A 25,868-nucleotide genomic window follows, 5' to 3' on the forward strand; every position below is an offset into this window, starting at 1 on the left:
CTGGTCATATCTTATCATTTAGTGGTTAGTCAACAAATACTCCCTGAGGATCACGTACAGGCACTAGGCTCTGCACCATCAACACAGACACCAGATACCACACTTCCATCTTGCTCGGTAAGGGAGAGGAAAGTGGACTTGAACACAGGAGGGGCAGCAGTAGGACAGTTAAGTGGTAGAGATAGTGAGTGCTGTGAGATTAGAGGAAAGAAGATGGCTTTTCCCAAGTCACTTTTTCAGATGTCTCTAAACCCCGTATCTCTGCAGGTCTGAGAACGCTCAGGTAGTGCCTTGATCTGGGGAGGATCTCAATAGATAGGTGTTGAATTGAGAGTTTTTCCCAATGGTTTGTCATCCGTTTTTGTTTTGTTTTGTTTTTGCCTTCAAATAGCACAATATTCAGATGGCAGCAGATGTGCAAGATTTTTTTCAGTGGTGATATCTTGACTAGTGTTGCTCTGCGGCCCTCAGGGGACTCTTCGTCTCAGTTTTGGTGGCCTTGATGCGCAGAGGCACAGAGATGACAGGGATGTGCCAGAGGCCTTGGGGGCACTGCTAGGCTCAAGTCTCCTGCCTCTCCTGCACTCACCCCTACTCTTTAGGCCAAAGAACTGCTGGAGGACCAGTGACACACTTCAGAAGTCTTGCCTCCTCTGATTGCTCTCTTCATCCCCTTGCAAGGTCTGGGCCAGGGGTTATCTGATGCACGGGGACCTGGTCATCCCCACTCCATCCCTAGAGCACTTTAGGAGATACATCTCCAAGCCCAAGGGTTATTTATAGACCAAAAGGCACCTGGTGCTGCTCAGCTACTGAAGTATTACATCTGGGAGAAGCCTCGGGAAACTAACAGGTTCCAGGCCCCAAGGATCCATGCATTCACCTCAAAGCGTACCCTCAGCTTTTACCTCAGCCCAGGTTCAGAGGCTCTGCCTCCGGGTAAGTTTAGGATGGTGTGGGGTGAGGTTGGGATACTTTGTCAGCCCCTTCCCATCCCTGTCATTGCCTGTCCCTTCTTCATTGGACAGTTGAAGAGTTCTCAATCTTATATACAGGGCCATGCAAATAAAACTTCATTGCCTACCCCTATTCCCCACCAGACTGTCACCCTTCAGGCCCTCCGTATAGAAATTCAGGAGCCCCACTGCCACCTGGGCTGTAGTCTAGGAAGCAGCAGGCCTGGGGAGGACAGAGGGAGGTAGAACTTCAGGATCCCTTCTGAGAAGATCCTGCAACAATCCTCACTTTATGAGGCTGGGGGCACTGACTGATCTGATAGGATTTTTCCATCTCCCGCAGTGGAATGTAAAGTGACCAGACTCATGAGGGATAATAGTTTCACATAATGGGTCTTCACTGTCTCAGGCCTGCTAGAGGCACTTTCTAGAATTGAATGAATTCTGTTTAGTTACTCTTTCCATTTACCTTGAGCAATGGCCCTGAGTTTTTTTAATTAATTAAACTAGCGATAAATGTCTTAATAAACATCTACCTTGTAAAGCTACCTGATTAACATTTTTTTTTTTACTTTTTTTATCCTAATTTAAGAAAAGATAAACCTAGGATGTGATTACTCTGGTCAACTAATAACAGAATCAGAGACTTTGGGCACATAAGGGGACATGAGATCATTTACACAAAGGGAAACTGAGGCTCAGAGAGGGATATGACTTGCCCAAGAGATCGCAATCAGAATGTGCCTTTCCTTACTCCCATCACCTCTGTCCTGCCCCAAACTCCCTGCTCAAAGCTAAACACAAAAGACTTGACTCTTTGGCATGGAAGGACATCCTCAGGGCACATATCCTATACCCACCCACTTCCCCACTCTCTGATGGAGAGAAAGCTGGATCCTCTCCCAGGAAGGAAAGAGATAGGAGAAGGTTCATCATGATAGACAAGACTAAAGTCTGACTGAGATGGTTAAAGAGTGCAGATACAGGGCGAAGGAAGCAGCAGGCAGAGGTCTGGGACAGCTCCCAACCCACCTCCTAGATAAGAGACTCTAGAGGCCAGGAGAGGAAATGTTCTGGAACAGACTCCCTGCCACTGACAGCAGAACTGAGGTGAGAAAAGGGAGCTCTTTCTCTGAATTAGGTTTGAGGATAACTGCCAGCTTTACTTTCTGACGATCTAGTTCCTGGCAAAAGTGCCGTGAGTTAGAGCTACTTAACCATTGATTGTAACTGGGGACTTGAACGTTTCAGCCAGCGTTGGGCAGCTGCCCACTGTCATGAAAGGCAGAATTTGAAATCCTGGCAGGAAGGAGCAGAGTTAGTCTGTAGTAGTTAACTCACAAGCCTACTGCTCTGGAGTTGGTACTCTTGGTATGTGACAACATGGAAGCTGAATAAAAGTGAGAGTTGTGCTGACAAAGCTGGATTGTGGTGGGGCTCAAATATACACTTTTTCTCCCCCTCACATCTTTGCTCCAGGAGCTGCTAGTGACCAACAGGTGCTGGAGAAGGGTTGATCTAGTCCAGTGATCCCCAGACCATCAGCATCAGCATCACCTGGGAACTTGTTAGAAGTGCAAATTATCAGGCCCCACCCTAGACCCACTGAACCAGAAACTCTAGGAGAAGGTCCCAGCATTCTGTGTTTTTAACAAATCTCCAGGTGACTCTGATGCAAGCTCAAGTTTGAGAACCACTGGTCCAGGGCATTGTATGGTTCTGACTTGGTTGTTTATTAAGGAAACTCTACTTCCAAGTGAGCTAGCCATCTGCCTCCTACCTTGGCTTCCCCTTCTGTCCCCCTCCACCACTGGGCCAGCCACTATTGGGAGATTTGGGGTTTATCCTATTGCTTTCCCAGGACTCAGCATTTGTACAGTAAATCATCTCTCCACCATCTGTTTGGCTGCTGGCTCCAGCTGTCTCACTCCTCTCTTGGGACTCTCAGTTTTGTTGTTCCAATGAGGTTGTTTCCCCTTAGTGCTAAGAAGGGAGGCATTCATAAATGTGCCTTTGTACCATCAGTGGGACCACAGACCAAGAATCAGGCCCTGGAACCCTACCTCAGAGTTCTGTCTGCTATGATGAGGGACTTTTCAAGGGAGGCCCTGGCTGTCCTCCTCAGGAGAAGCATTGAGAACGACCTGTCTGGTCCTAGCTAGGGATGCCAGCGGCTATGAGTGACTGGGTGAGCTCTAGGGAACTTGGAACTCCCATCAGAGAGCCATGGGCTCTTCTTGTCCATCCCTCCCCTTTCACCTGCCAGCAGGATTCCAGGGAGAAGAGTCTGAGATTACAATTAGCTCCCATAGCTTGAACACCAGGGAGAATCGGTTATGTTTTTTGAGAGCGATTGAGGCTCTGGGTTAATTTAATGAAATACATTTTGCCAAATGCTTTTTTCTCTTTATTCTAGTTAATGCTGAGGCATTGAAAGGTATAGTGTCTGTTGGGATTGTGTCATATCTCATCTTCCACCTCACTCAGCTCCTCCTTCCCGAGTGTCAGGAGCATATCAAGAACGTATCATAAGAAGCTCTGCCTTTGTCTCCATGGGACTGAGTAGAAGCTGCCAGGCCTCTGAGGGGTTTGGGTTGATGGCATATATTTGAGATTTTCTACTCTTCTTCCAACCTAGTCTGGGAAAATAGCCTTGGGGTATGAAGAAGATGCAAAGCTGTGCTTTGAGAGCCCCGTGGGGCAGATTTACAAAGTGGTAGCCATCCCCGTAAGCTTGGGGATACTGCACAGGTGGACATGTAGCTAGGCCCCACCTGAGTGTTCCTGTCCAGGGAGGACTGGCTTCTGTTTCATGAGTGCACAGTCTTGTTGCTAAGGCCTTGTCATGTTCAAGTCTATTCAGCCTAAAGGAAGAAGAGATCACAGGAGGCAGACGAAGTTGGCAGGAAAAATATACAAGGTTTTTATGAACTAAATTATGTCTCTTGTTTTGAGAGTCACAATAATCCTTTGAGAAATGTAGTATTACCCTTGTTTTATAGATAAGGAAACAGAAGCTCAGCTAGATCCAAGGTCACAAGCTTAGAAGTGGCAGAGCAGGGCCTTGACTCCAAGCCTAGTGCTCATCCTCAGTGCCTGCACCTTCCCAGAGCCCTTCCCCTCTCTGCTCCCTTTGCCTCCACCTCAACTTTTAGGGAACATGAGTGACCTGATAGGATAGTTGAAAAAGAGACCGCACCAGGACTCAAAAATCCTGGCCCCTTCATCATGTGTGTAGCTCAGAATCTGTCAGATTTGTTGGTACTGACCAATAAACAGTTTTGTGCTGGAGGGAAATTGGGGGAATAGCTACAGGGTTATGAGAACCAGTGAGGATGCCAAGCTTGCCATATTTCTCCTGACCCTGGCCACCCAGGCCCCTCTCTACAAGCCCAGAAATTCTCAGATTTGCCAAATAACATGTGCATTTGCCCTTTCCCCCCAAAAAAGAAGAAGAAAAGGCAATAAAGTGAGTTTTCAAACTGTCTTTAGGGTTGGAGGCAAAGAGATGTCTCTTTCCCCCAAAATGCTGGACTTTCTTTACAAGTTGTCTGAAGCCACACTGTATGATGGGCATAGTTGTCTGAGAGGGGGTGTGTGTGAAAGAGGGAGAGAATGTGAGCTTCACACAAATACAAAGAAATGAGTTTTTTTTCTAACAAGCCTGAGTTTCCAGTAATTCTGCAGCTGTGACATGACTAGTCCACTGAGATATTCAGCACTGGCTTGAAAAATACCACCAAAATTTTTTCAATCAAAGCAAGAAACAGTGATGCTTCTAAGAGTCACCTTACTGTAAAAGTGGCCTCACCATGAGAAAGAGAGACAAGTTTGCTTTTCTTCAGGCCCAGCTCAGGTTTTTTTTTCTTTACCGAAACTTCACTGGGTACATAGGAATGAGGACGCCTTGGCTCTTGAAGTATCATCATTGATATCTCAATAAGTCTAACCTTCTTGTTAGCCTGCTCCTCCAAGCTGCACACAGCAGGTTTGAAGGTTCTGCTCAGAGGGTCTTAATTGCCCTTGTTGAGTCTGGTTTGGGCCATCTGTGCTGACAGAACACTTAGTCTCCCTCCCATGATATTTACGTGCACATAGTGACCTCCATGTTCCAGACTGAATGTGTTTTCCCTACCCCATGTGCACATCCTCTGCATGCCATACCCTGTGGTGATGAGCTAAGCCAGTTCCCTGACCTGAGCAAGGCCTGCCAACAGGGCTCCCTGAGGCACCACACCTGACATCTGAACCTACAGCTATCTGTTTCCATCACGGCAATCACCCTAACTCCTTGAGTTTACATGTAGATTGGGAGTTTGGGGATAAGACAGTGCTGCATTTATTAAGGATTGTGAGGCCAGTGGCTGCAGGAGTCTGGGTAAGCGCTTTCTCTCTCCCTCTGAACTCTGACTTCCCTGTGCTCGGGGCCTGGCCTCTCCCGTAGGAGCCACATGGCCACCTGGCCCAAGTGCCTGCATGGGCCCCATCCTTCCCAGCCTAACTGCTGAGTTCTGGGGTCCATCTCCACCAAGAGGGCATGCCTGGTCAGGTCTCAGCCAGGGCCCTGCTGCATGTGGGGTGACAAGCTACACAAGGCAGTATGGCTGCGTTTCTCCCTGGAATGAACTTCCCCATCTTCTCCCAAAGTGAGCTGGCTGCTTTGCTAGCTGCAGCCTCAGCAGTTCCTGGACAGATTTTGTTGGTTTACGACTAAGCAAGAAAAGTGGGCTCCTGGGCCAGGAGCTCAGCAGGGGTTCCCTCCCTTCAAAGAAAATTTAAATTAGCATGGAAGGTGCTGAGGTTCAGAAATCTGGGGCCCTGCTGTTAGCATTTGTGCCCCTCATCCTCCTTCTGCCTCAGAAAGCTGGGCTGGGTGTAGTGTGCGAACTGTACCCCAGTATAATTGATTCACACTTTTCGGCTCGGCTTACTCATGCCACAGCCCTGAGAAGATGAGCTAATGTGGCTGTTCCTCTGTGACATTAAAGTGCTTTTACACAGCATCTGCTCCTGAACCTGGCAGACATCGGCACGCACAGGCCCTTAGAGGACACTGATAAGGAAAGCAAAGAAGTTTTTGGCCTACAAGAAATTTAAAGTTAAGCTAGAATAGAGGCTGAGATGCCATCCCACCCCTGGTGCCTAGTCCTTCCCTGTCAGACCCCCGAGGGCAACTTGTTCAGCTCTTGCCCTCCCCTCCAGGCACCCTCATCCTGGCGGAGCATTTTTCCACTCTAGACTCTTGTGTTTTGGGACTGTAGGTGCTACTCCCTCCATCTCATCTCTGGCTTCTTCTAAGGGCCTATGAAACTGTGGCCGCCTCCCATTTCACTACATATGGCCCAGGATCTGAAAGTTGTGATCGCTCTTGCCTTCTTCATGATTCACGTAGTTTGCACTTAAAATCTGCCTGCCTCACAGGGAAGCTGGATTGAATAAGGCGAGGCCTAATGAGTGGGGGGCTTTCTACATGTTAGCCCTTCTGATCAGGGTGCACCATGCCGGAATCCCTGGGATTGACTCCATGATGGGTTAAAATAAAGCTTCTCTCCTGCCCAAGGGTATTGATTAGAGGCAGAAAATGCAATTAACCTTCAATAGTTTAAGTCACTGGCCAGGACTGCTTACTGCTTGCTGCCTCAGTCCCTTCCCTAAAGAATAGACACACCATAGAGAACCAGAAGCAGGCGCTCTAGGGAGGAGCAAGCTTATGAATCCTCCCAACCTCAGAGTTTGCTGCATGATCCAAGGGGCTCATGAATCATTCTGTGCACCATATAGAAGAAGAAATGGTTCACTTACATATGCACTATTATTTTCAAATATGTGTAGATACTATTGTGGCTCATAAAATATAAATTTCTTTTTTAAATGGGTGTTTAGTAAGTTATCTTGACCCAATAATGACTTTGGGAAGAGAGTAACCTCAGAGGTTTAGTTCGATTTGGGTGCGCTGCCTCAGCTCACTTGTCCTGAAGATAAACGTCCTCAGGCTTGGAGTCCTGACTTTGTGACTAGACAGTAATCACCTGCCAACGTGCATGCCTGTTTCTCCCATGTAATCAATGGCACAATATGCAGCACGCAACACTCGATTTAGCCACAGCACCAGGGCAACTGCAGGCAAAGGGAAAAGAAGATAGAAGTCATTGGACTGCCATTCACCAAAAGAGAAGAGTGGCTGCAGTAGAGTATTCCAGAAAGCTCCAGGCATAGAGCAGGGAGACTATGGAGAGGGAATCCTAAGTCACAGGTGGCATCTGGAAGTGCAAGGGGACCCCCAAGGCTCTCAAGGGAGTTTAAAATTCCTACAGTCTGGCCCCAGCAAGCAGCTTGTTGTAGGGAGCCCCCCATGATGGTTCAGCTGAATGCGACTTCCCCCCAAAGGCTGCCTTAGGCTCCGCCAGCCACAGGCATGACTACTCCGAGAGAGCGGCAGGTCGCAACCCTCTGTGGAAGGTGCCACAGCAGTGCTCTGAGTTGATTCTGCCTTTGTGTTTCTGCTGGGAATTTAAACTTCATGGAATTCTCCTATAAGGAGGAGCTCTGTTCCTACCTCTCTCTGCATTCCCCTCATCTCCCACCCTCCAGTCTTGGAGAAACAGCAAAGAAACAGCTTCTCTTCATTAGTCTACACTAGAGCCTTGTAGCTCAAAACCACGCGTCTAACACTAGTAAATGGGAACCTGAGGGAACTATGACTTCGTGGTGGGGAGCAGGGGTTTCACCAGATGCTGAGAAATAACAAGAAAAAGATTCTTTTTATTGACATAGGGAATGTATAATGGGATATGTCTTTTTTTCATGACTACCTGAAGAGAAGAGCCAGGCTTCATTTTTCTTTCTGTGAAGTGGGAGAACTCTGAGGTTGGATCTACTGAATTTAAAGTTCTTACCAGCTAAGAGCCCTACAAGTGTATCTGAGCTGCTGGCCCAGGAGAATGAGTTGTTTCTGTGGAAGACAATTCTTATTAAAATTCCGTGTGATTTCTTTCACAGAGGCATGTTTTCTCCATCGCTACCTCAGGCTCCTGCTTATACAGTTGTTGTATGTATGGAAGCAACCTTCTCCTGCCATTAAAACTCACCCTAGCTGATCACAGTGTAGTGGCCAGCTAGGTGCAAAGTAAAATTTGTAGAGAAAAATATTCACAATATGCAACTGTCTCTTACTATTCCATTTCAGTTGCTCTAAGGGAGATAATAGTACAGAATATGCTGCTTGGGATAGAGTTAAAGATTATTTCCTCTGCTCTCGGAGGAACCTTAAAAGTGAATGTATCACACTGTGGGGCATCAGTAGGGAAACAGTTGACAGCCTGTGCCCAAAAAGACAATTGTCAATGGAGTCCTTTGAAAGACCTGATCTGTGGCCTGCCACCCAGAAGTCCCAATGTGATTCCTAACAAGTCTCTGTCCTGAAAGGACCTGTTTTGGTGGGAGATGGAAAGGTGTAAGAATGGGGCCTGCTGCCTCAGGATTATGTTCTGAGAGGGAGCGTGGGGCCAGCAGAAGAAGAGGGGGAGATGCCCACATGGCACCGCCTTCCTTAGTTGAGCTGTCCACTCACTCATCCTTCCAATCCTGCAAGGATAAGCTGCTTAAGATATTTGCTGAGAGATTCAATACCCTGCCCTAGTTCTCCTTACAAAGTATAGGGTGAGCCAGCAGAGGGGGAAGAGGTGAGGTAGAAACATTCTGTGGAGGTCTTAAAGATCTGCCCATTCTTGGAGAAGGGCCAGGCCCTTCTATAGTTACCCATGGCCTTGGGCCCTGGCACAAGTGAGATACTTTGGCTCTCCTAAGACAGCCTTGATTTGGATGCAGAATTAGACACAGACCCACCAGAGTTGGTCATTTCAGCTGAGCTGCAGAGACCGCTGGGGACAGACCCAGAGACCACCGTCTTGCAGAGCTCCAGATGTTCTGACGGTTTCCTGCAAGTTGTTCTCCTCCCACCTCATCCTGATACTCAGGCAGGTCCCTGAATGAGGAGGTTATGGGTTTAGAAATGGCCTGATTTCCTAACATTTTGTGAAAGGTTTTAGCCAACCTTCTACCTTCTATTCATTCAGTCATTCAGTTATTCAACAAATAATTATTGAGGACCTACCTGCCATATGCCAGGCCCTATGCTAAGTTCTAGGGGAGGGCTCCTGCCCCTATGAAAATTATAGTCTAGAAAGGGAACAGATAATAAATAAATAAGTAAACAAATCAACAAGATAATTACGGATTGTTGTCAATGCTATAAAGAAACTAAAGAGGATAAATGAGATAGAAACTGGGAGGGGCCATCCTATAGGGGAAAGACCTCTCTGCAGAGAGGACATTTGAGCTGAGACCTCGAGGAGAGGAGTGGCTGAGGGAAGAGCTGGAGGAAGAGCATTCCAGGCAGACAGAATACAAAGTCATGAAGGCAGAAAAGCCTCGGAGCATTCAGGAACAGAGAGGCTGTGGCGGAGAGTAGTGAGGAGAATGATTTGGGATGAGTTCAGAGAGGAGGCGGGAGCCAGGTCACACAGGGCCTTGGAGGCGGTGATCAGAGTTTGGATTTTTCTCTGAGAGCAACAGGAAACCACTGGCAGTGTTAAGTAGGATGGTAACATAATTAAAGATCACTGTGTGCTCGCTCCCGTGTTGTTTGTAACGGCAGCTTAGCAACAATTTTGTCAATATGGAACTGGGTAAATAAATTTAGGTTCATTCCAGTGGTATGCAGCAGTTAAAAACTGTGAGGCATAAAAAAAAAAAAACAAAAAAAAAAACTGTGAGGCACATCTATGTGTACTGCTATAGAAGGTTTTGCAAGATACCTTAAGTGGGGAAAATCCCAAGAAACAGGACACAGTGTGAAATATGCCACCACTGTATTTTAAAAAGAGGAGATGTATGTGTATATAGGCTTGCCCATGTATAAAATACCACATTAGGGATACAGAAGAAGCTGGTAAGGAGTTGCTTCTAGGGAGGGGAACTGAGGCACAGGGTGACTAGGGTAGAATGGAGACTTACTCTTCGAAGTATACCCTTTTGTATGCTTGAATATCTTACTATGTGCCTGTATTACTTATTCAGCAAAAAAGACATTATGTCTATATTGTCGTCACCTTGGTTGCTGAGGGGAGAGAGGGAGAGCAGAAGCAGGGAACTGGTTAGAAGGCTCTGGCCATTGTCCAGTTGAGAGATGGTGATGGCTTAACCAATGGGATTGGTAATGGGGATGGAGAGAAGCGGGAGGATTCGAGATACACTTTAGAGGCAGAGCCAGCTGGACTCAGTATATTACACGCTGACGTTCCCTACACCCAAACTGACGTTCCCCCGGGAAGCTTTGTGCGTTAGAGGTTGAGACGGGGCTTAGCTGACTCTACTCTCACCTCTTGGACATCTTTGTGGAAGGAAGGGTTCTTGGGCTCCTTCCAGGTGCTAAAAGCCACCGAATTCTAGAGAATATCTAATGCATCACAATACGGAGGGCAAAGTTATGAATATGTGCCCCTTCCATAGCCTCTTGCAACTGTTATAAACTAATTTTAATAACTAGCAAAATAAAGTTACAGTGAAGAACCCCTCTCATTTCTCAGTAGAGTTTTCTTTCTTTGCAGAGAGATGCCAAAGGCCAGTACCTGTTTGACCTTCTTTGCCACCACCTGAACCTACTTGAGAAAGACTATTTTGGAATCCGCTTTGTGGACCCAGATAAGCAGCGGGTAAGTCAATATTCAAAGTACAAATGGAGGAGAGGGTTGGTCACTAATCCTGAAGCTTTGAGCTGTCACTCATGTTCAGAGTTTAGCAGTTGGGTGTCATCTCTTCACATCATATTATGAGACCTGGAGGACACCTTAGCAGAGCTCATCTAGTGTAGCCCACCATTTTACAGATGCTAAAATGGTGGCCTAGAAGCTGAAGTGATTTCCCCAAAGTTGCCCCGTTGGAGGCAGAGAGTGGGCTTGTGTTGTGGCCTTGGAGCCCAGGTCACTGGTTGGGCCTCTCCTGCCCCCTTTCTAGTAAATGGGCTGACCCACATTTTTCTGGTTAGGAGCGGCCTCACGCAATATGCTACGCTGACCCAATCTGGGCAGGACAGAGATAGAGCTGAATTGACATGGGCCTTTCAGCGCCTTGCAAATCCTGCTGTTCTTGTTCTGCTCCACACAATACAGGCAGCTCTACAGACACAGGGCATTGACAAGGGCTATGATAGTCCAGACAGGAGAACAAGTCCGTTATCCCCAGGCCCCTGCCTACCCTCCAGCTCCGTCTCCCCTGACCTGTCTTCTCCCTGCTGTGGCCCAGCCAGACAATACTGTGGCTCTCCAGACAGGTCATCCTTCTCTCTTTTCAGAGCCTTCACCTATACAGTGCCCCCTGCCTGGAACGTTTCTTCTCCCTTTCCTCACTTCTCCACATTTTTCTTCTGGCTAACTCCTTCTCACACATACGGTCTCAGCTTAGACTTTTACTTCTTCCGGGAAGTCTTCCCTAACCCCTACTCTGAGTGAGGGGCCTCTCCTATGTGCCCCCACATGCCCTGTGCTAACTACCCCTGTTGGAGCGCTGATTACACCACGCTGACTGCCTGTTTGATTACTTGTGTTCCCTGCAAAAATGTAAGTTCCATGAGGGCATAGACTTTATCTGATTCATCACTTTTCACATAGAACTAGCACAGGGCCTAGAATGTAGTGGATGTTCAATAAATATTTGCTGAAGGAATGATGAGTGGGTGAGGTAGCGGTTTACAGTGCCATATTTCTCCCCTCCACTTGCCCAGCTGCGCCTCTAGCAGACACCTGCAGTTTCCATAACTTTTGTCCATCAGCCCTTTTCTCTCTATGGGGAGGTACTCTCTGCATCCTCATTGAAGTGGGAAAGTATGCAGAAGCATTCAGGCCCCGATGTCTCCCTTCCCTACACCCCTGCCCAGTGCCCACTCCTCTTTACCACCCTCCAAAAACATTATCACTATGAATCCCAGAGGATCCCCCTTTCATGGGTCCACTGATTTTCTTCACAGCTCCAAACATGGGCTTCATCTCTGCTGCCACTTGGGGGCCCTGGAGCCCCAGAGGGCACAGCCTCCCAGCAGTGCCCAGGGCCACAGATAATGCATGAATGGGTACCTCCTCACCGTGCTAGAGTCAAGTGCTGTTTTGTTCTTTGATGCTCTGAGCCACTGGCTCCCCAGGTAACATTTAGGGTTTTCTGCTAAACACATGAGCTTTAGGAAAGACTCAAAAGGACTGTATCCCTTTCCTTTGACAAGCCCTGCCCCACTTTGCTGCCATATTTAGTTCCTCCTGGCTCAGCAGAATTTTTAGCATCACCATTGTTTGGAAAGCAGTGTTGATGTCAGCCCCTCACTCTATAAAGGCTCCACTGTCTTGATATAAATGCTGTCCTTAACTCTGGATCATAGTATAAGATCCTCGAAAGTGCTGTGACACCAGAAGTTATACGTCCTCACCGTGCGGCACGTAGGTGTCCATTCACTTTATAATGATGGACTGTTTTTACAAAGGAGTTTTTTTTGTTGTTTGTTTATTTTTTTGATCTGAGCCATTTCTCCTTGAGAAGGAAGGCCAGTTACCCCAAGGTCTCTTCATCGCCCAACGAAAGTGGTGTAGGAAGAAAAAAGGGCAAAATGTATCCTGTTCATTATTTTTTAGTTAGGTCAGAGTGTGCTTGAGGAGATATAAGAGAGTATGTGGAGGTGGTAAAGATTAAAAGCAGAAGGAGATAGAGAAAAATAAGGAAATGGGGAAAAGGAGAAGTAACATTTCTATGAAGTGGCTGCTGTGTGCTGGGCTCTGCACTGAAGTGAATGTGAACCTAGATCTTTCAACTGATGTTTACTGAGTGCTGAGTTGTATCAGGCACTAAGCTGAGAGCTTTACGTATGTTACTTAATCATTACCACAAATGAGATGAGTATCCACAATTATAATATCCTTTCTCCAGATGAGTAAATAAAGTCTCAGGTTAAGTAACTTCCTCAAGGTAAGTGGCAAAGCCTGTTACCTGTCTGACACCAGAGCCTGTATGGTTTCTAAGGTTCCTTGCTGAATTCATACCTGGTCATCTTGAAATTGTGTGATTCTGTGCCTTCTTTGAGCCGTTAAGGAGAGTAGAGAGGCTTGAGGGGTACTTGAGAACTGTGGGGAAGCGGACCTGTAAAGACCTGTTGTCCTAGGTCTAGTAATTCGTGTTAGAGATGGAGGAGGAAAGCTCCCGGCTCCCCTGGGGTATGAGGCCCTAAAATTCACCTCCTCCCCTGGGGCACCAGGCAGTCAGAACCCAGTGCTCACATCCATCTGATCACTGCCTGCTCTGCAGGGGTGTCCATGGGGTCTGAGAATCCTTCTGGTCCCTCCTGGAGAGCTGCCCTTACTCCCCCTCTCCCCTGTTCCTGACTCAGGCCCAAGGTCTCAGCCTGCTCTCAGCCTCTGCTTTGCACCCTTTCAAGCCTCCAGAGTCTGAAGATTGTGCCACAATGGACCATTAATGCAAACAAGAGGAAACTCCCCTCTCTGAACCTTCTGTTCCTCTTCTCTTGACCCCTTCTCCCCAACCCTGTGTTATCTGTTTGCTGGTGAAGCTGGGGCCTGGATTTAGCCAGAGAGCTGCAAAAGTTAATTCTGGTAATCAGCAAATACTTGGGATCCTGTCAAGATTTCTCTACCAGACCCTTAAAATCTCTTGGACAAGTTGTGACTGCTTTCCACTCCTTCCCACCGCCCCCCCAATCTCTTCCACCTCCCCCTTTCTGGAGCTCGCACTCCAGTACAAACTAAAGTCTTCTCCAGCTGTTGCCAAGGGGAATGGCCTTTTTGTCATTCAACTCCATCTGCCTTCTGCTGATAATGGATCTCACAGTCATTCCTCTCAGTTTCTATCTTCCTTTGTTTATTTATTTTAATCTATCAGTCTAATGTCTAGAGGCGTTCTGTTTACTGAGTCCCAGACGCTTGTTATGTTCTCCTCACTGTACACAATTCCGGTGTGCTCTGAACAGACAGGCCTCCTCTGCCTTCACAGGCACAGCCTGGAACCCCAGTTGTTTACGTGCAATTTCATCTCTGGCCTTTGCTTCCCTGTGAAGCCGAGTCGTGGTGGGCCGTGTAATGTGAGAAGGACCTCTTAACCACATTGAGTGGCTATAATGAGTTGCCAGCCTCGTGGGAACTCAGATCAGAGGAAGCAAGAGAGCAGAATGTCAGCCCAGATTATCCATGTGGAGCTGACGGAAGAACTGGCTCTTAGTGGGTCCATTAACTGCATGACCCTTGGCCCAACCCAGAAGGTGAGAGCTGGGAATCGAGGGAGGCCAGGATGCTGTCTGCATGGCCCTGGCTGCTTTCCTGCCAGAGGGAAGACTCTGCCAAGATGTTACACTAAAGGGAAATAGCCAGAAAACAGGGAGGCATGGACCCAGTTCCTTCATCCGTTCGACAGGAGCATATTGAACACTGTGCTAGGCACCAGTGATACAGTGGTAAACAAGACAGAGTTTTCTACCCTTGCAGAGCTTATGGTTTTAAGCTATTTCCAGATAATAAAACCCCTAATAATAGCAGTTCTACCTCTCTGCAAATTGTCAAGGTTCCTGATTAGCATAAAAGCAGTAAACATCAATAATGCATTTTATAAAGCATCCACCTTGAACTGGGAAACAGATAGAGAATGGTCTCATTGCTTCCTCACCCCAAACATAAGTACCATGGGAAAAAATGTAATGCCACTATATCCTGCCTCTATGAAAATCCAAGGGAAACAGAATACTATCCTACACATTGGTTGTGGTTAGTTATCTTAACAGAGTTAGACTTTAAACATCCCTGGATGCCAAGGAATCCTGGATACACATTCCCTAACACAAGGATTGGCAATATGTTACTCAAACAAAGATGAAATATGCACCAGTCATCCCTGCCTTCTCACCATTTATGAAATTCCGCCTGTCAATACTTCCTAGCGCTGCTACCAATAGCCTCTGTCTCTCCCCCCCACACACACCACTCCCTCCTCCCCCACCAAAAACAGTTGGTGCCTAACAAAAACACACACAACCCATTAAAGTCAGCATTTCCCTACTCAAGCCAGGTGGGGCTTTGTCTCCCTCACACATACGTGCATTCACTTGTGCTTACTGGTATGCCAGAAACGTGGCTCAGAACTTTGGCACCCTGCTTTGGAAGGTGGCATTGCCAGGGAAGCCGAAAAATGGCATCTGAAGCTGGAACTTTTTCCCCCATCACAGCTGGTTCCATGGTGAACTTATTTCAGAAAATCATATCATTCCTTACTCTTCAAGCCTACATATCAAAAGCTTCGGGGCTGCTTTCACCCTGGGCTTCAATCTGTCTAGTTATTTAAATTGGATAAAACAAGTTATATTTGACACTGCTTCTCATTAGGGTTTTCTTGTCTGTGTTCTCTGTTTCAGCATTGGTTGGAGTTTACAAAGTCTGTGGTGAAGCAACTGAGATGTAAGTATTCTCCACAGAGAGACAGAAGCCTCACCCCTGGGGAGGGTGGGATGGAACCCCCTGCTTGTAGTCAGTCTTGGTAATTTTCCACTGTTCTGCACTTAAGTTGGCCCTAAACATGTGAGGATTTTCTTCTGATGGTTCACAGGCCTGTGCATCCTAGTGGGGAGGGGAGCCCAGTCACCTCCGGGGAGGGTCTCTCCTGATGGACACCTCTTCTTCTCTGCAGCCCAGCCTCCCTTCACCATGTGTTTCCGTGTGAAGTTCTACCCCGCAGATCCTGCTGCCCTGAAAGAGGAAATAACCAGGTAAGGCTGAACACACTTCCCTCAGCCACAGGACCTGGTGGAGAGGATAGGAAAGAGGGACTGTAACCTCTTAGATCCTCTGTTTTGGAAACTCCTAACTCTTATAGGCAAAGAATTCTTCCTAAATACAGCCTTACCTCTTCTGTATTCATTTCCACGTGCTTTCTTTGCTTACATCCTCAGTGGAACTGGAACAGAGTGAGCATCTTTCCTTCAAGAAGTGTGAATACTTCATCTTAAACTGGTTATCTGCAAAGGGAGTAACTAATTAATCAAAGGCCTTTTTTCTTTTACCAATGATGTGGCCTCTATGGATGTTTTTGGAGAGGGCTGTGTTGCTGCTTATTTTGGGGGTTAAATAGACTCCAGTGGCCTAATGTACCTGGGAAATGCCAAAGCACGACACTGAAAGACAAGCTGGGAAGTACAGAAGATTTTAAATCCAAGTGGGTAAGCTCCAGTGTGCTGATGGATCCAGTCCGTGACAAACTCTTCATTGTGGGGATCATGTTCTGTGGCGGACAGGCAGCTGCATGGAATGAATCCTGTTCATCTAGCACCACTTCAGGATGAGAAAGAACCTCTGTGCCCACACCATCCTACAAGAGGATCAATGAATAGGAGCTTCAAAGCTTCCCCAGGGTTTTGCATATGTGAGCCGAATTCACTCTAAAAGTCTTACCTCAGAGATTCAGGAACTCTCTGTAACAGGGATCCTTAATTTTTATATTAGGGATCTAATTTTGACATTAGCAAAACCTTGATATTACCGTGTAGGGGGTTGGGCCCTAGGTGAAAAGGTGATGCCAGAGAATCCTAAAGATGAGGAAGAGATGGCTCTACTCCCCTCCCTAAAGCCCTGGAGAAAGCAAAGGTTGGGATGAGGCCATTGCCAGTCATAGAGACTGTCCTATAAGGCCTTGAGATGTGCTTCTAGATCCTGAATTGCTTGGGAAAATCTCAAAGGAAGGAAGAAAAGGGAAGAAGGAAGGAAGAAAGAATATGGAATTATGTTCACTTCTTTTCTGAAGAGTGGTGCCACTGGCTTTAAATCAAATAAAAGGAGCAAAAATTTCTCTGAGAAGGAAAATGAGGAAATGGAGAGAAAAGAGGGCAAGAAGTAGGAGTAAGTACATAATGCACAGGAAGCGAAGAAATGGGAGACAGAGGGAAAGAGACTTCTTCGCATGGGCCCCGGTGGAGGTTGAGGGGAATCTTGTGATGGAGTCAGAAGGATCAGGACAGTTGTTTCCTCCAGATGCTCAGGGCAGTGTGCACCCACCTTCATTGAAGCACCGAGGACAGTGAAGTGTGAAGGTAGAACCAAACTCATGCTCCTTACACAGCACAGAAACTGCAGGCTCTGCTCACCCACGTGGCAGCGGATGTGGCTCCCACTTTGTTTCTGAAAACCACGCTTGTCATATTAATGAGCAATCATGTGGCTTTAAGCAGGAGAGTGAGGATAGAACCACTATGTTTAACAACTTAAACAGAGAGGAGTTTGGCAAAGCACTAGCCTGCCCTGCTCATGACCTCCAGAGATTTGCCTTAGCTCTGAGCCTGCCCACCCACTTCTCTCTGGAAAGAGGTGATGATGCCAGGGCAGCCCCAGAAGTCCACACTCTGTGCACATATCAGGAAACTTAACACATCTTTGTTGAGAGCTTGGCACCTCGCCTGCTAACACCATGCATCAGGGTTGCCTGGTCTCTACCTCACTGGACCAACAGTGGGATGAGAGGGCTTGGTTTAACACAACTCAGTGTGCTGCCAGTGAGAGCACGACAGACACATGGCTTTCTGATTTGATTAAAAAACAAAAATATGTGGTTATCTTGGCCCTTAGCAGGAGCTCTTAACAATACAATTTTCTAAATCAAATGTCACTACATAAGTCGAATGTACAGACCCTCCTACTCAAGAAGCAGCATAGACCTGGGAGCTTAGATCCTATTTTTGCCACTTGTTGGATATAAGGCCTTGGACATAACATATTTAACCTCTCTGGCCTTCAGATTCCTTATTTATAAAATGAGGATAGTAATAGCTACCTCAGAATTGTTGGGAGGATTAACCACTACACTACGGTCTTGTACTTCTTCATACACTCCCCAGTGAGCCTTGCACTGAGCCAGGTCTCACTGTCTGTTTGCTACCAGACTGATTACATGGTCCATGGGCCCTAAGGACTCTGTGTGAGGCACAAGTACAGTTAGCTGTGGTGTTCTCCTTTGCTTATGTGAAAAGGCACTTATTGTCTGATAATCCCCACCCTCCTCTGTCCCCATTCCCCACAAGCTAGAATACTAACACTTAAGCAACTAACTTTTGAGGACTCAAAGAGAAAGCCATCCCAGGTAATCATCCAAGTCCTGGTCAGTGCAGCATGAGGACCATGGCCAGGCCTCTCTGCAGGTCAGCAGACATCAAAGATACTGACAGGTGTGTGAGCTCCTCTCCCTTCTGCACGCATTTGTGCTGACCATCCTCGACTATTCGCCTTCGTTCACCACTTCACGAGCCTTCCTTCCATAGAATGCATTTTCCAAGCTTCTTCAGGAGAGTGACCCACAGGAGTCTTTGTGCCCTCTCCTCTGTGAGGCCGTGTGTGGAGGCCCTGGAATTAGCTGTATCTTTCTCCTCATTCATATCCCTGCTGATCTTAAGAGAGTGGGTACCTGCCCCAGCCTCACTCAATTCCCATAATTCATTCCTGGCTTAGAGCCCTCCACACCACCTTCATGCCAAACTAATTTAGCTGTCAGTGTGTTTTTTCCAGCAGTACTGGTCCTAAATTTCACTGCCGTCTCAGCTATTCCCGTAGAGCCAGGCTGAGAGGAAGGGATGAAGTAGGGAGTAAAGGACTGTGCTTCAATTTATCTCTTGGACTCTTCCCAGATGATAAATTTAGTTGCCAAATCCTGATTAATCTCTTTTGTCATTTTTTAAAGTAATAAATAGATTTTCTTGTCTGAGCTAGAGATAAGGCAGAGAAAATGGGGATTAGGCACCAGATTTAGCTTTTAACAGGGACCGCAGGTGTACGAACTCTTCAGAAAGATCAAGTAATAGAAGGAAACTGAGTGCAAACTGCCAGACACATATTTGAACAGGTGCTCAAAAAAATATTAATAGAATGAACAAATATATGCATGAATGAATGGAGTTTTTAGGTTATTTATTCCTTCAGTGAACATCACTTGAGCCTAGTTTAGGCTAAGATGGGTTGGCAAACTTTTTCTGTAAAAGACCGGATAGTAAGTATTTTAGGCTTTATAGGCCATATGGTCTTGCAACTACTCAGTTCTGCCATCATAGAGCGAAAGCAGCCATAGGTGATACATAAATGAATGAGCATGGCTGTGTTCCAATAAAATTTGATTTCACTGGAAACTCTGATGACAGGCTATAGTTTGCTAACTCCAAGCTACAGAATCAAAAAGACCTGGGTTCAAATCCCAAGTCATTCTTTAACTAGCTATGTGCCAAGGCAAACAACAATATAATCAATATCTCTAATCAATATCAATCAATATAAACAATCTCTCTAATCATTCAGTTTCCTCATCTCTGAGGCAGGGATAAAGACAGTAGTCACCTCATGAGTTGTTGTAAGGATTAGTGTGTGTTCAACAGTAGAGTGTGTGGTCCATGGCATGCACTCAGTAAATCATCATTATTTTGTCTTGTTATTATTTTGTTCTCTGTCTCTCCCCACTGTAATGTAAGCTCCATAAGAGCAGGGACTCTCTTTTGTTCCCTGCTATATTCCTAACACCTGTCGCAGTGCCTGGCACATGTAAGTGCTCAGAACTAGATGGATGGATGGATGGATGGGAGGGTGAGTAGGTGAGCTAGGCACAGGATGTATAGGCTCTCTAGAAGAATATTAAAAGTAAATAAAACATAATCTCTTACTCCAAGAAGCTTGCAGTCTAGTATGGGGGAGGAAGATATACTAAACAAGATTATAGTTAGGAAAAAGGAGGGTAAAAAAAATAGAGGAAACCAGGGGCAAAGAATCTATTGAAGGGAAGGGCCAGGGGTCAAAGGATCTTCTGGAAGAAACTCTTCAGGAGCTGCCAGTGCTTTCCAGAGTTCGGAACCTTTAATTCTGGAAATATCTGTGGATTCAACCCCACCTTCTGATATCAGAAAGCATAATGCCAAAGCCAATACCTTGGAGAGATGTACATGTTACAGAAAAACTCGAGTTTTCCTTGGCCATCTTTTAGGCTCTCACTCATTCTGCCTTTGGATGTTTCTGATTCACATCTCCATCAATTTAGGACAACACTGCCTTAAAACAAAAATGGAGGTGGAGTAAAGCCTTCTTGAGGCCAGAAGGAAATAGATAAAGTTTACCAAAAAAAGTATCCTAAGGAGCAAGCTTATTGTCTTAAATCTGGTCTAAAGCTGATTTCTTGTTTGGTTCCAATGAAGATTTCTCTCTGATGACAAAGAGTTCTCCTGACTTCATTTAGGACCCCTCTGTCTCTAACCTGATGACTAACAATTACCATGGGGGTAGAAACAGCAGCACGCCCTCAGTCAGGAGGCCTACCTTGATTCTGATTACTCTGTCACCTCAGCCAAGTCATCTACATCTCTGGACTTCAGTTTCCTCAGCTATAAAATGACAGAATCAGGCTCTATAACTCCTGTTCTGAGATTGGGTAACCCAACCAGCCTGATTGTCAGGAGCTGGCTGGTGGCTGGGCTGGGCGGCTCTGGCAGGCTGATCCCTTGCCTGGCAACACAGTGGCCCTGGTGGCAATGCCTCAGGCAACAAGATAGTCTTCCTTAGGCCCATGTGTGACAAGGGAGAACATGCCAGGGTCTCTTAGGAATAGGTTTAAGGATGCTCTGAGTCATGTGGGATATACTTTCATGACCAATATCACCAAGTTGTTGGTTACCTCTTAAATGAACAAAACATGAAGGCTGATGGAAGCCACTGTGGCAGAAAAGGGAGTGGGGACCCCTAGTGCCACTCTGTCCTTGAAGCTGTCAGTTGATTCTTTCATGAGCTCGTCTCTCCTTGTCCTCTAAAGACTATGGTTTGTTTCTTTAGGATGTTGACTTGCCTCTCCTCCTCCGCCTGCCTCCAGTTGCTGCACTGGCAATGTTCCCATGGCCTTACCCTTGACCTCCCTGCGACTGTCCCACCTCCAGAAGTCTGAAGAAACCCCACCCAGCAGTGGAAAGCTTTGTTTCCTTTCCAGCTCACCTGAGGCACTTGTCATGCACCCATCAATAAAGATACCTCATAAAGACAGTGGATCCCAGTATGAGGAGGAGCCTGTCCCTCTTGAGCGGGAAGGGAGCAAATCAGAAGCTCTAGAAGGGCTTTTTCAAACCCGGGAACGAACACACACACTCACTCTCTCTCTCTGATGTCCTTCCAGGGGGATGTTCTCCTCATTGCCACATTGAGAATCACGGCCTAGAGCTTTGTTCTCCCTTTAAAATATCTCCTTTAGTCCAGTATGTGCTGTCCCTGAATTTTGGACACAGACCAGCAGAGAAGTGTGGGAGGAGTGACGTATGAACTCAGGCGCAGGGAGTGATCAGTGATTAAGGGGCAAAAGGTTTGCTTCCACATCCTGCCAAAGCCCATGGAAGGTGGGAGTTGGAGCAGCAAGAGGCACAGAAGCACCCTCCCCCTCTTCTCCTCTCCCTCTCTCCCACATACCATATAAAGCGCTCTCCCCTTCTCCCCCTCATCCCTTTCATCCTCTTCATCCCCCGCTCCTCCTCTCCCTCTCTCCTACACACCATGTGGCATTTCACTGTGGGAAGCAGAGTGAAGACAAGCTTGATTTGGTAGATCCATCTTAATTATTCACTCTGCATGATGTCTTTTTCCTTCAGTATTTCTTGGCAAACATTGGGGCAGAGTGGGGTTGATGGTGATGGTTGGGGTGAGGAGGGGAGTTCTTACTACTTCCAGACTACAGTACTCACCTTCCCTTTGGTTTGAGGAGGGCAGTCCATCCTAAGATGGTTAGAAGGATGCTTTTGAATTTTCTTAAGACAGTGTTTCTTAAACTTTAATTTATATACAAATCCCCTGGGCATCTTGTTAAAATGATTCAGTAGGTCTAGAGTGGGCCTAACAGTCTCCATATCTAACCAGCTCTCAGATGATGCTGATACCCCTGATATGTGGGCCACACTGTGAGTAGCAAGGCCTTAGGAGAAAAGCAGGTTTGATTGTTCCTTCATTTCTGTTTGTTAATGACTGGAATCACCAAGTCCAAGGCTCTCAGAGTCACCTACTGGTATCCGTCCCTGCCCCCACCCCTGAAGTTACACTGTCAATGGTCCTTTTTCTCTTGAGCATTTCCACATGATCAAGTGGGCATGGAATCCTCTGTTTTATTCTTCAGCCTGAAAACAGAAGCAATGGAAACCTCTAGTTGTCCAGGAAGGACCCAATTTCTTTTGGTTCAGGCTGATGGAATTTAAGGGAATTTTACTACATTTCCATTACTCCCCTAGGAATGCTGTAGTTGTCTATGGCTGTCTAACAAAGTGCCACACAACTTAGCTTTAAATAACAAGCATTTAATATCACAGTTTCTGTGGGTCAGAAATTCAGGAGCAACTTAGCTGGGTGGTTCTGGCTCAAGGTCTCTCATGGGGCTGTAGTCATCTGAAGGCTTGACTGGAGGATTCACTTCAAAGATGGTGTACTGTCACGGCTATTGGCAGAGAGCTTCACTTCCTTGCTGGCTGTTGGCAAAAGGCCTCAGTTCCTTACCACATGGTCCTTTCTATAGGGCTGCTTAAGCATCCTCAAGCAGTATGAGTAATCCAAGAGAAAACAAGAACGAGGAGGAAGCTGCAGTGACTTTACGACCTAGTCTCAGATGTCAGCACTATCACTTCTGCTTTATTCTGTTTGTTAGAAGTGAGTCACTAAGTCCAACCCACACTCAAAGGGAAGGAATTAAGCTCTATCTCTGGAAATGAGGAGTATCAAAGAATTTGTGGTCATATTTTTAAACTACCACAGATGTCCCTTGGCCAAAGAGCCACTGTGGTAGGTGACTCACTCAAGCATTTGATACTCCTGGCTTTTGCTCTTCTTAAGAGACCTGTGAGGTTATGAACCTCAGAGACCGCACTCCTTATAAAGGCATTTCAAACTGGACAGTCAACAATTCCATTCCTATTCCACTGCAAATAGGGTCCACCCAACGACCTGTGAAACTACGAAGCAGTTACAGTGCCAGGAGGGCAGTATAATACAGTGAGTAAGAGCCACCCTCAGGAGTCGAACAGTTCTGAATTTGAATCCTGGCTCTGCCGCTTACCAGTTGTGTGCCCATGAGATAATCACTTAAGCCTCAGTTTCTTTATCTTAAAAACAGGGGATAATTACAGTACCTATCTCAAAGTGTTATGTGAGAGTTAGATGAGTATTACATGTAAAGTGCATCACACGTGTACTGGCAGATAGTAAGTGCTCAATACACCTCAGCCACTATTAGCTGTCATTCTTGATATCTTGATATCTTCCTGCCACCCAAGGGGAGAGTTTTCTATATTTGAAGCAGTGCCAGCCACAAGTTTCTATGCTTCCTTCACTGGTGCCTCTTCCTCCCCTATCCAAATTCTAAGACGTCTGGTTGACCTCTGCCAATAACTGAAGGCTGTTCCACAGGTAGACAGATTCTCTTGGCAAGCTGAGGCAGAGCTCTTTCTTGGGCTGGTTCCCTCACCCACCATTCCGTTTCTTAAGAAGGAATGTCAGCCAGAGTCTGAGGTGGAGAGAGACCCAGGGCCTTATGACAGGTTTCTTCTTCCGCAGTGAATTGACCCGGGCTGGCTTCTTCCAAAGTCCAGCACTTGGAGGACGACGCTTTTATCAGGAAGCGCCACTTCTGTTTTGTGCTACCGAAGGAAACTGACAGGATGTTTTGAATTGAACCTCAATGAGTTTGGGGCAAAGTACTTGAAGGCGGGGAAATGGAAAATGTATTTGTTTTGTGGTATGTTTTGAGATTTTTTTTTAATGTATTAAAAGTGCCCTGACAAAGATTTTGATAGGTTTCTATTACATATTTATGTCTTAAAGCAATCAAAGAAATCCTTTCTGGTTCACTCTCTGTTTTCTCTCCAGGTATTTAGTCTTCCTGCAGATCAAAAGGGATCTCTACCACGGCCGCCTCCTCTGTAAAACATCAGATGCTGCCTTGTTAGCAGCTTATATCCTTCAAGGTAATGACTTTTGACAGAATAAATTTGCTTTTCATGCTAAGTACTGATTACATTATTTCAGTTACCACAGATGACTACTTCTTGGATATGAATAGTGTCTAACTTGAAGCAGAGTCTGAGTTAGAGGACTTTGCCTGGACTCCCTAGACCCAGAAAGCTCAGACCACTCAACCCTCAACTGTACCTGAGGTCTTCTGCCAGCCCCTGCAGGTCATCTGGACTCTGCGGGTTTTCCCTGCATGCTTGGTTGATCAAGTTCCTAAGACTCTGGAGAGTTATCTGAATCAATTTTTTCCTGTCCTTTCATGCAAATCTCAAAGATGTGAAGCATTTTGGAATTCTCGTTTCTATTTTAGAGACCTTTCCATTCAGAGTGCTCAAAGTTGAAAATGTTTCCAAATAACAAACATTTCCTAACATGCTAATAAGGTAGAGTTGAGTCTGTGCCCAGCTGATGCCCAGACTGGCTTTTTTTGCAAAATAGTGGGAAAGGTATGCACTCTGCATATATGATCTCTTCTCCTTTCGTGAAATGCAGAGGACTCTCAATGCCTCTTCCTAGACTTCTCTTAGTCCTTAGGCTTGAAAGTCTCACTGGATTGTTTTGGACATAGCACTAAAATCACAAAGTTTCCATCAAAGAATCTGAGCTCTTAATTGGAAATCCGTGACCTCCAGGAAGCTACTTTGTGAAGAGAACCCAGAAAATGCTTGCCAATAAGAAACTAAAGTTCTTCTGGCAAGAGAAATGTCACAGTTGCATTAAGAATGTAAAAGTCAGCCCATTGCAACTTTGACTTCTGAGACCCTTATTTTTTTAAAAAAAATCACCTAAACAGGAAGTCTGCTTGCCAACTCTATGGTACCCAAAGATGCCCTTTTCATTTTTAAAAGAAAACCCGGTCCAATGTAAGTGAAATTTTAGACTCCAGTCTTTCCTTTAGTTTTACCGTAACAACCATATTGAAATTTTCTATTTTTTTCTTTAAAGAAGTAACTGATGTCCAACATGGATGTTCTCCACTTGTAGCTTTCAAAATAAAATCATAATAAGTGACTCCATGGCTCAAAGTCACTCTGGACTTTAGGCCCAGGGAAGCCTTTGGTCTCTTGCTAAACGATAAAAATTCCAAGTTATTTGGAAGGCACAATGAGTAGATTTATGCCACAAGTACAATATTCAGCTGTGAGAGAAGGGCACACTTTTCTCTTAATATTTACTCCTCCCTCAAGACTTCTCATCTGCACTGGTTGTTGTTCTCACCAGGGAAGGAGAAAGGACAAGCACAAAGCAGCTGGAACTTCTTAACCTACTTCCTCTTAACACACCCAGTATGCTCCCTGGGGAGTACTTCATGTGGAGAAAGCTGGGTCCTGACCTGGGAACAGACTGTGGAGAACACCATGGGTCACCACGCCTCAGAGTTCACTGAGCTGAGATCTCCGCAGCTTTAGGGATGGGCTCTCTCTCTGAATAGCTGCAGGAGAAAGCCTTATCCCCTGCAGGGAACTCAGAAGTCAGCCTTAGGACCTGGTGCTCCTGAACTTAATGGTGCTTTCTGGTTACAGCCAGTCTTCCCACTCTGCAGTCCTCTCCAAGGGGGGGCCTGGCACCTGGTCAGTCCTCAATGAATATTTGTCCAAATTTATTCACTTGATTGCTTTGATTTAGACTGCGAGTTGAGTTCTGCATTTGGGTCATGGCTCATTCATCAATTTGCTGTGTCCCTACTAAAATCCTCAAAACAAGATTTAGAATTCTGATCTGGCTCAGGCCCAAGAGGTTGTCTTCCTGATCCGGCTCAGTTTCCTGTGCTGCCACAAAGAGCGTTGCTCCCAGGCTCTCTTCTCATGGCCAAATGGATGAGGATCGTGGT

At 46.2% G+C, this 25,868-nt stretch overlaps 1 protein-coding gene across 6 annotated transcripts in view; it reads left to right on the forward strand.

Moving 5' to 3' along the window:
• FRMD5 (FERM domain containing 5) overlaps nt 1-25,868 on the forward strand; it is a 300,073-nt gene that overhangs the window by 244,184 nt on the left and 30,021 nt on the right. For 5 of the 6 annotated variants that reach the window (XM_014847088.3, XM_070502427.1, XM_044765006.2 and 2 more), the window contains exons 2-5: nt 10,565-10,669; nt 15,409-15,451; nt 15,681-15,759; nt 23,894-23,991. In XM_014847088.3, coding sequence (XP_014702574.2) covers nt 10,565-10,669; nt 15,409-15,451; nt 15,681-15,759; nt 23,894-23,991 — 325 coding nt within the window. Of the gene's footprint in view, nt 1-10,564; nt 10,670-15,408; nt 15,452-15,680; nt 15,760-23,601; nt 23,763-23,893; nt 23,992-25,868 lie in introns of those variants that run through there. The other variant, XM_070502435.1, reaches the window with a different exon arrangement.

This window comes from Equus asinus, chromosome 2 (assembly GCF_041296235.1).
Source record: "Equus asinus isolate D_3611 breed Donkey chromosome 2, EquAss-T2T_v2, whole genome shotgun sequence".
In the NCBI taxonomy this organism is placed as follows: Eukaryota; Metazoa; Chordata; class Mammalia; order Perissodactyla; family Equidae; genus Equus; species Equus asinus.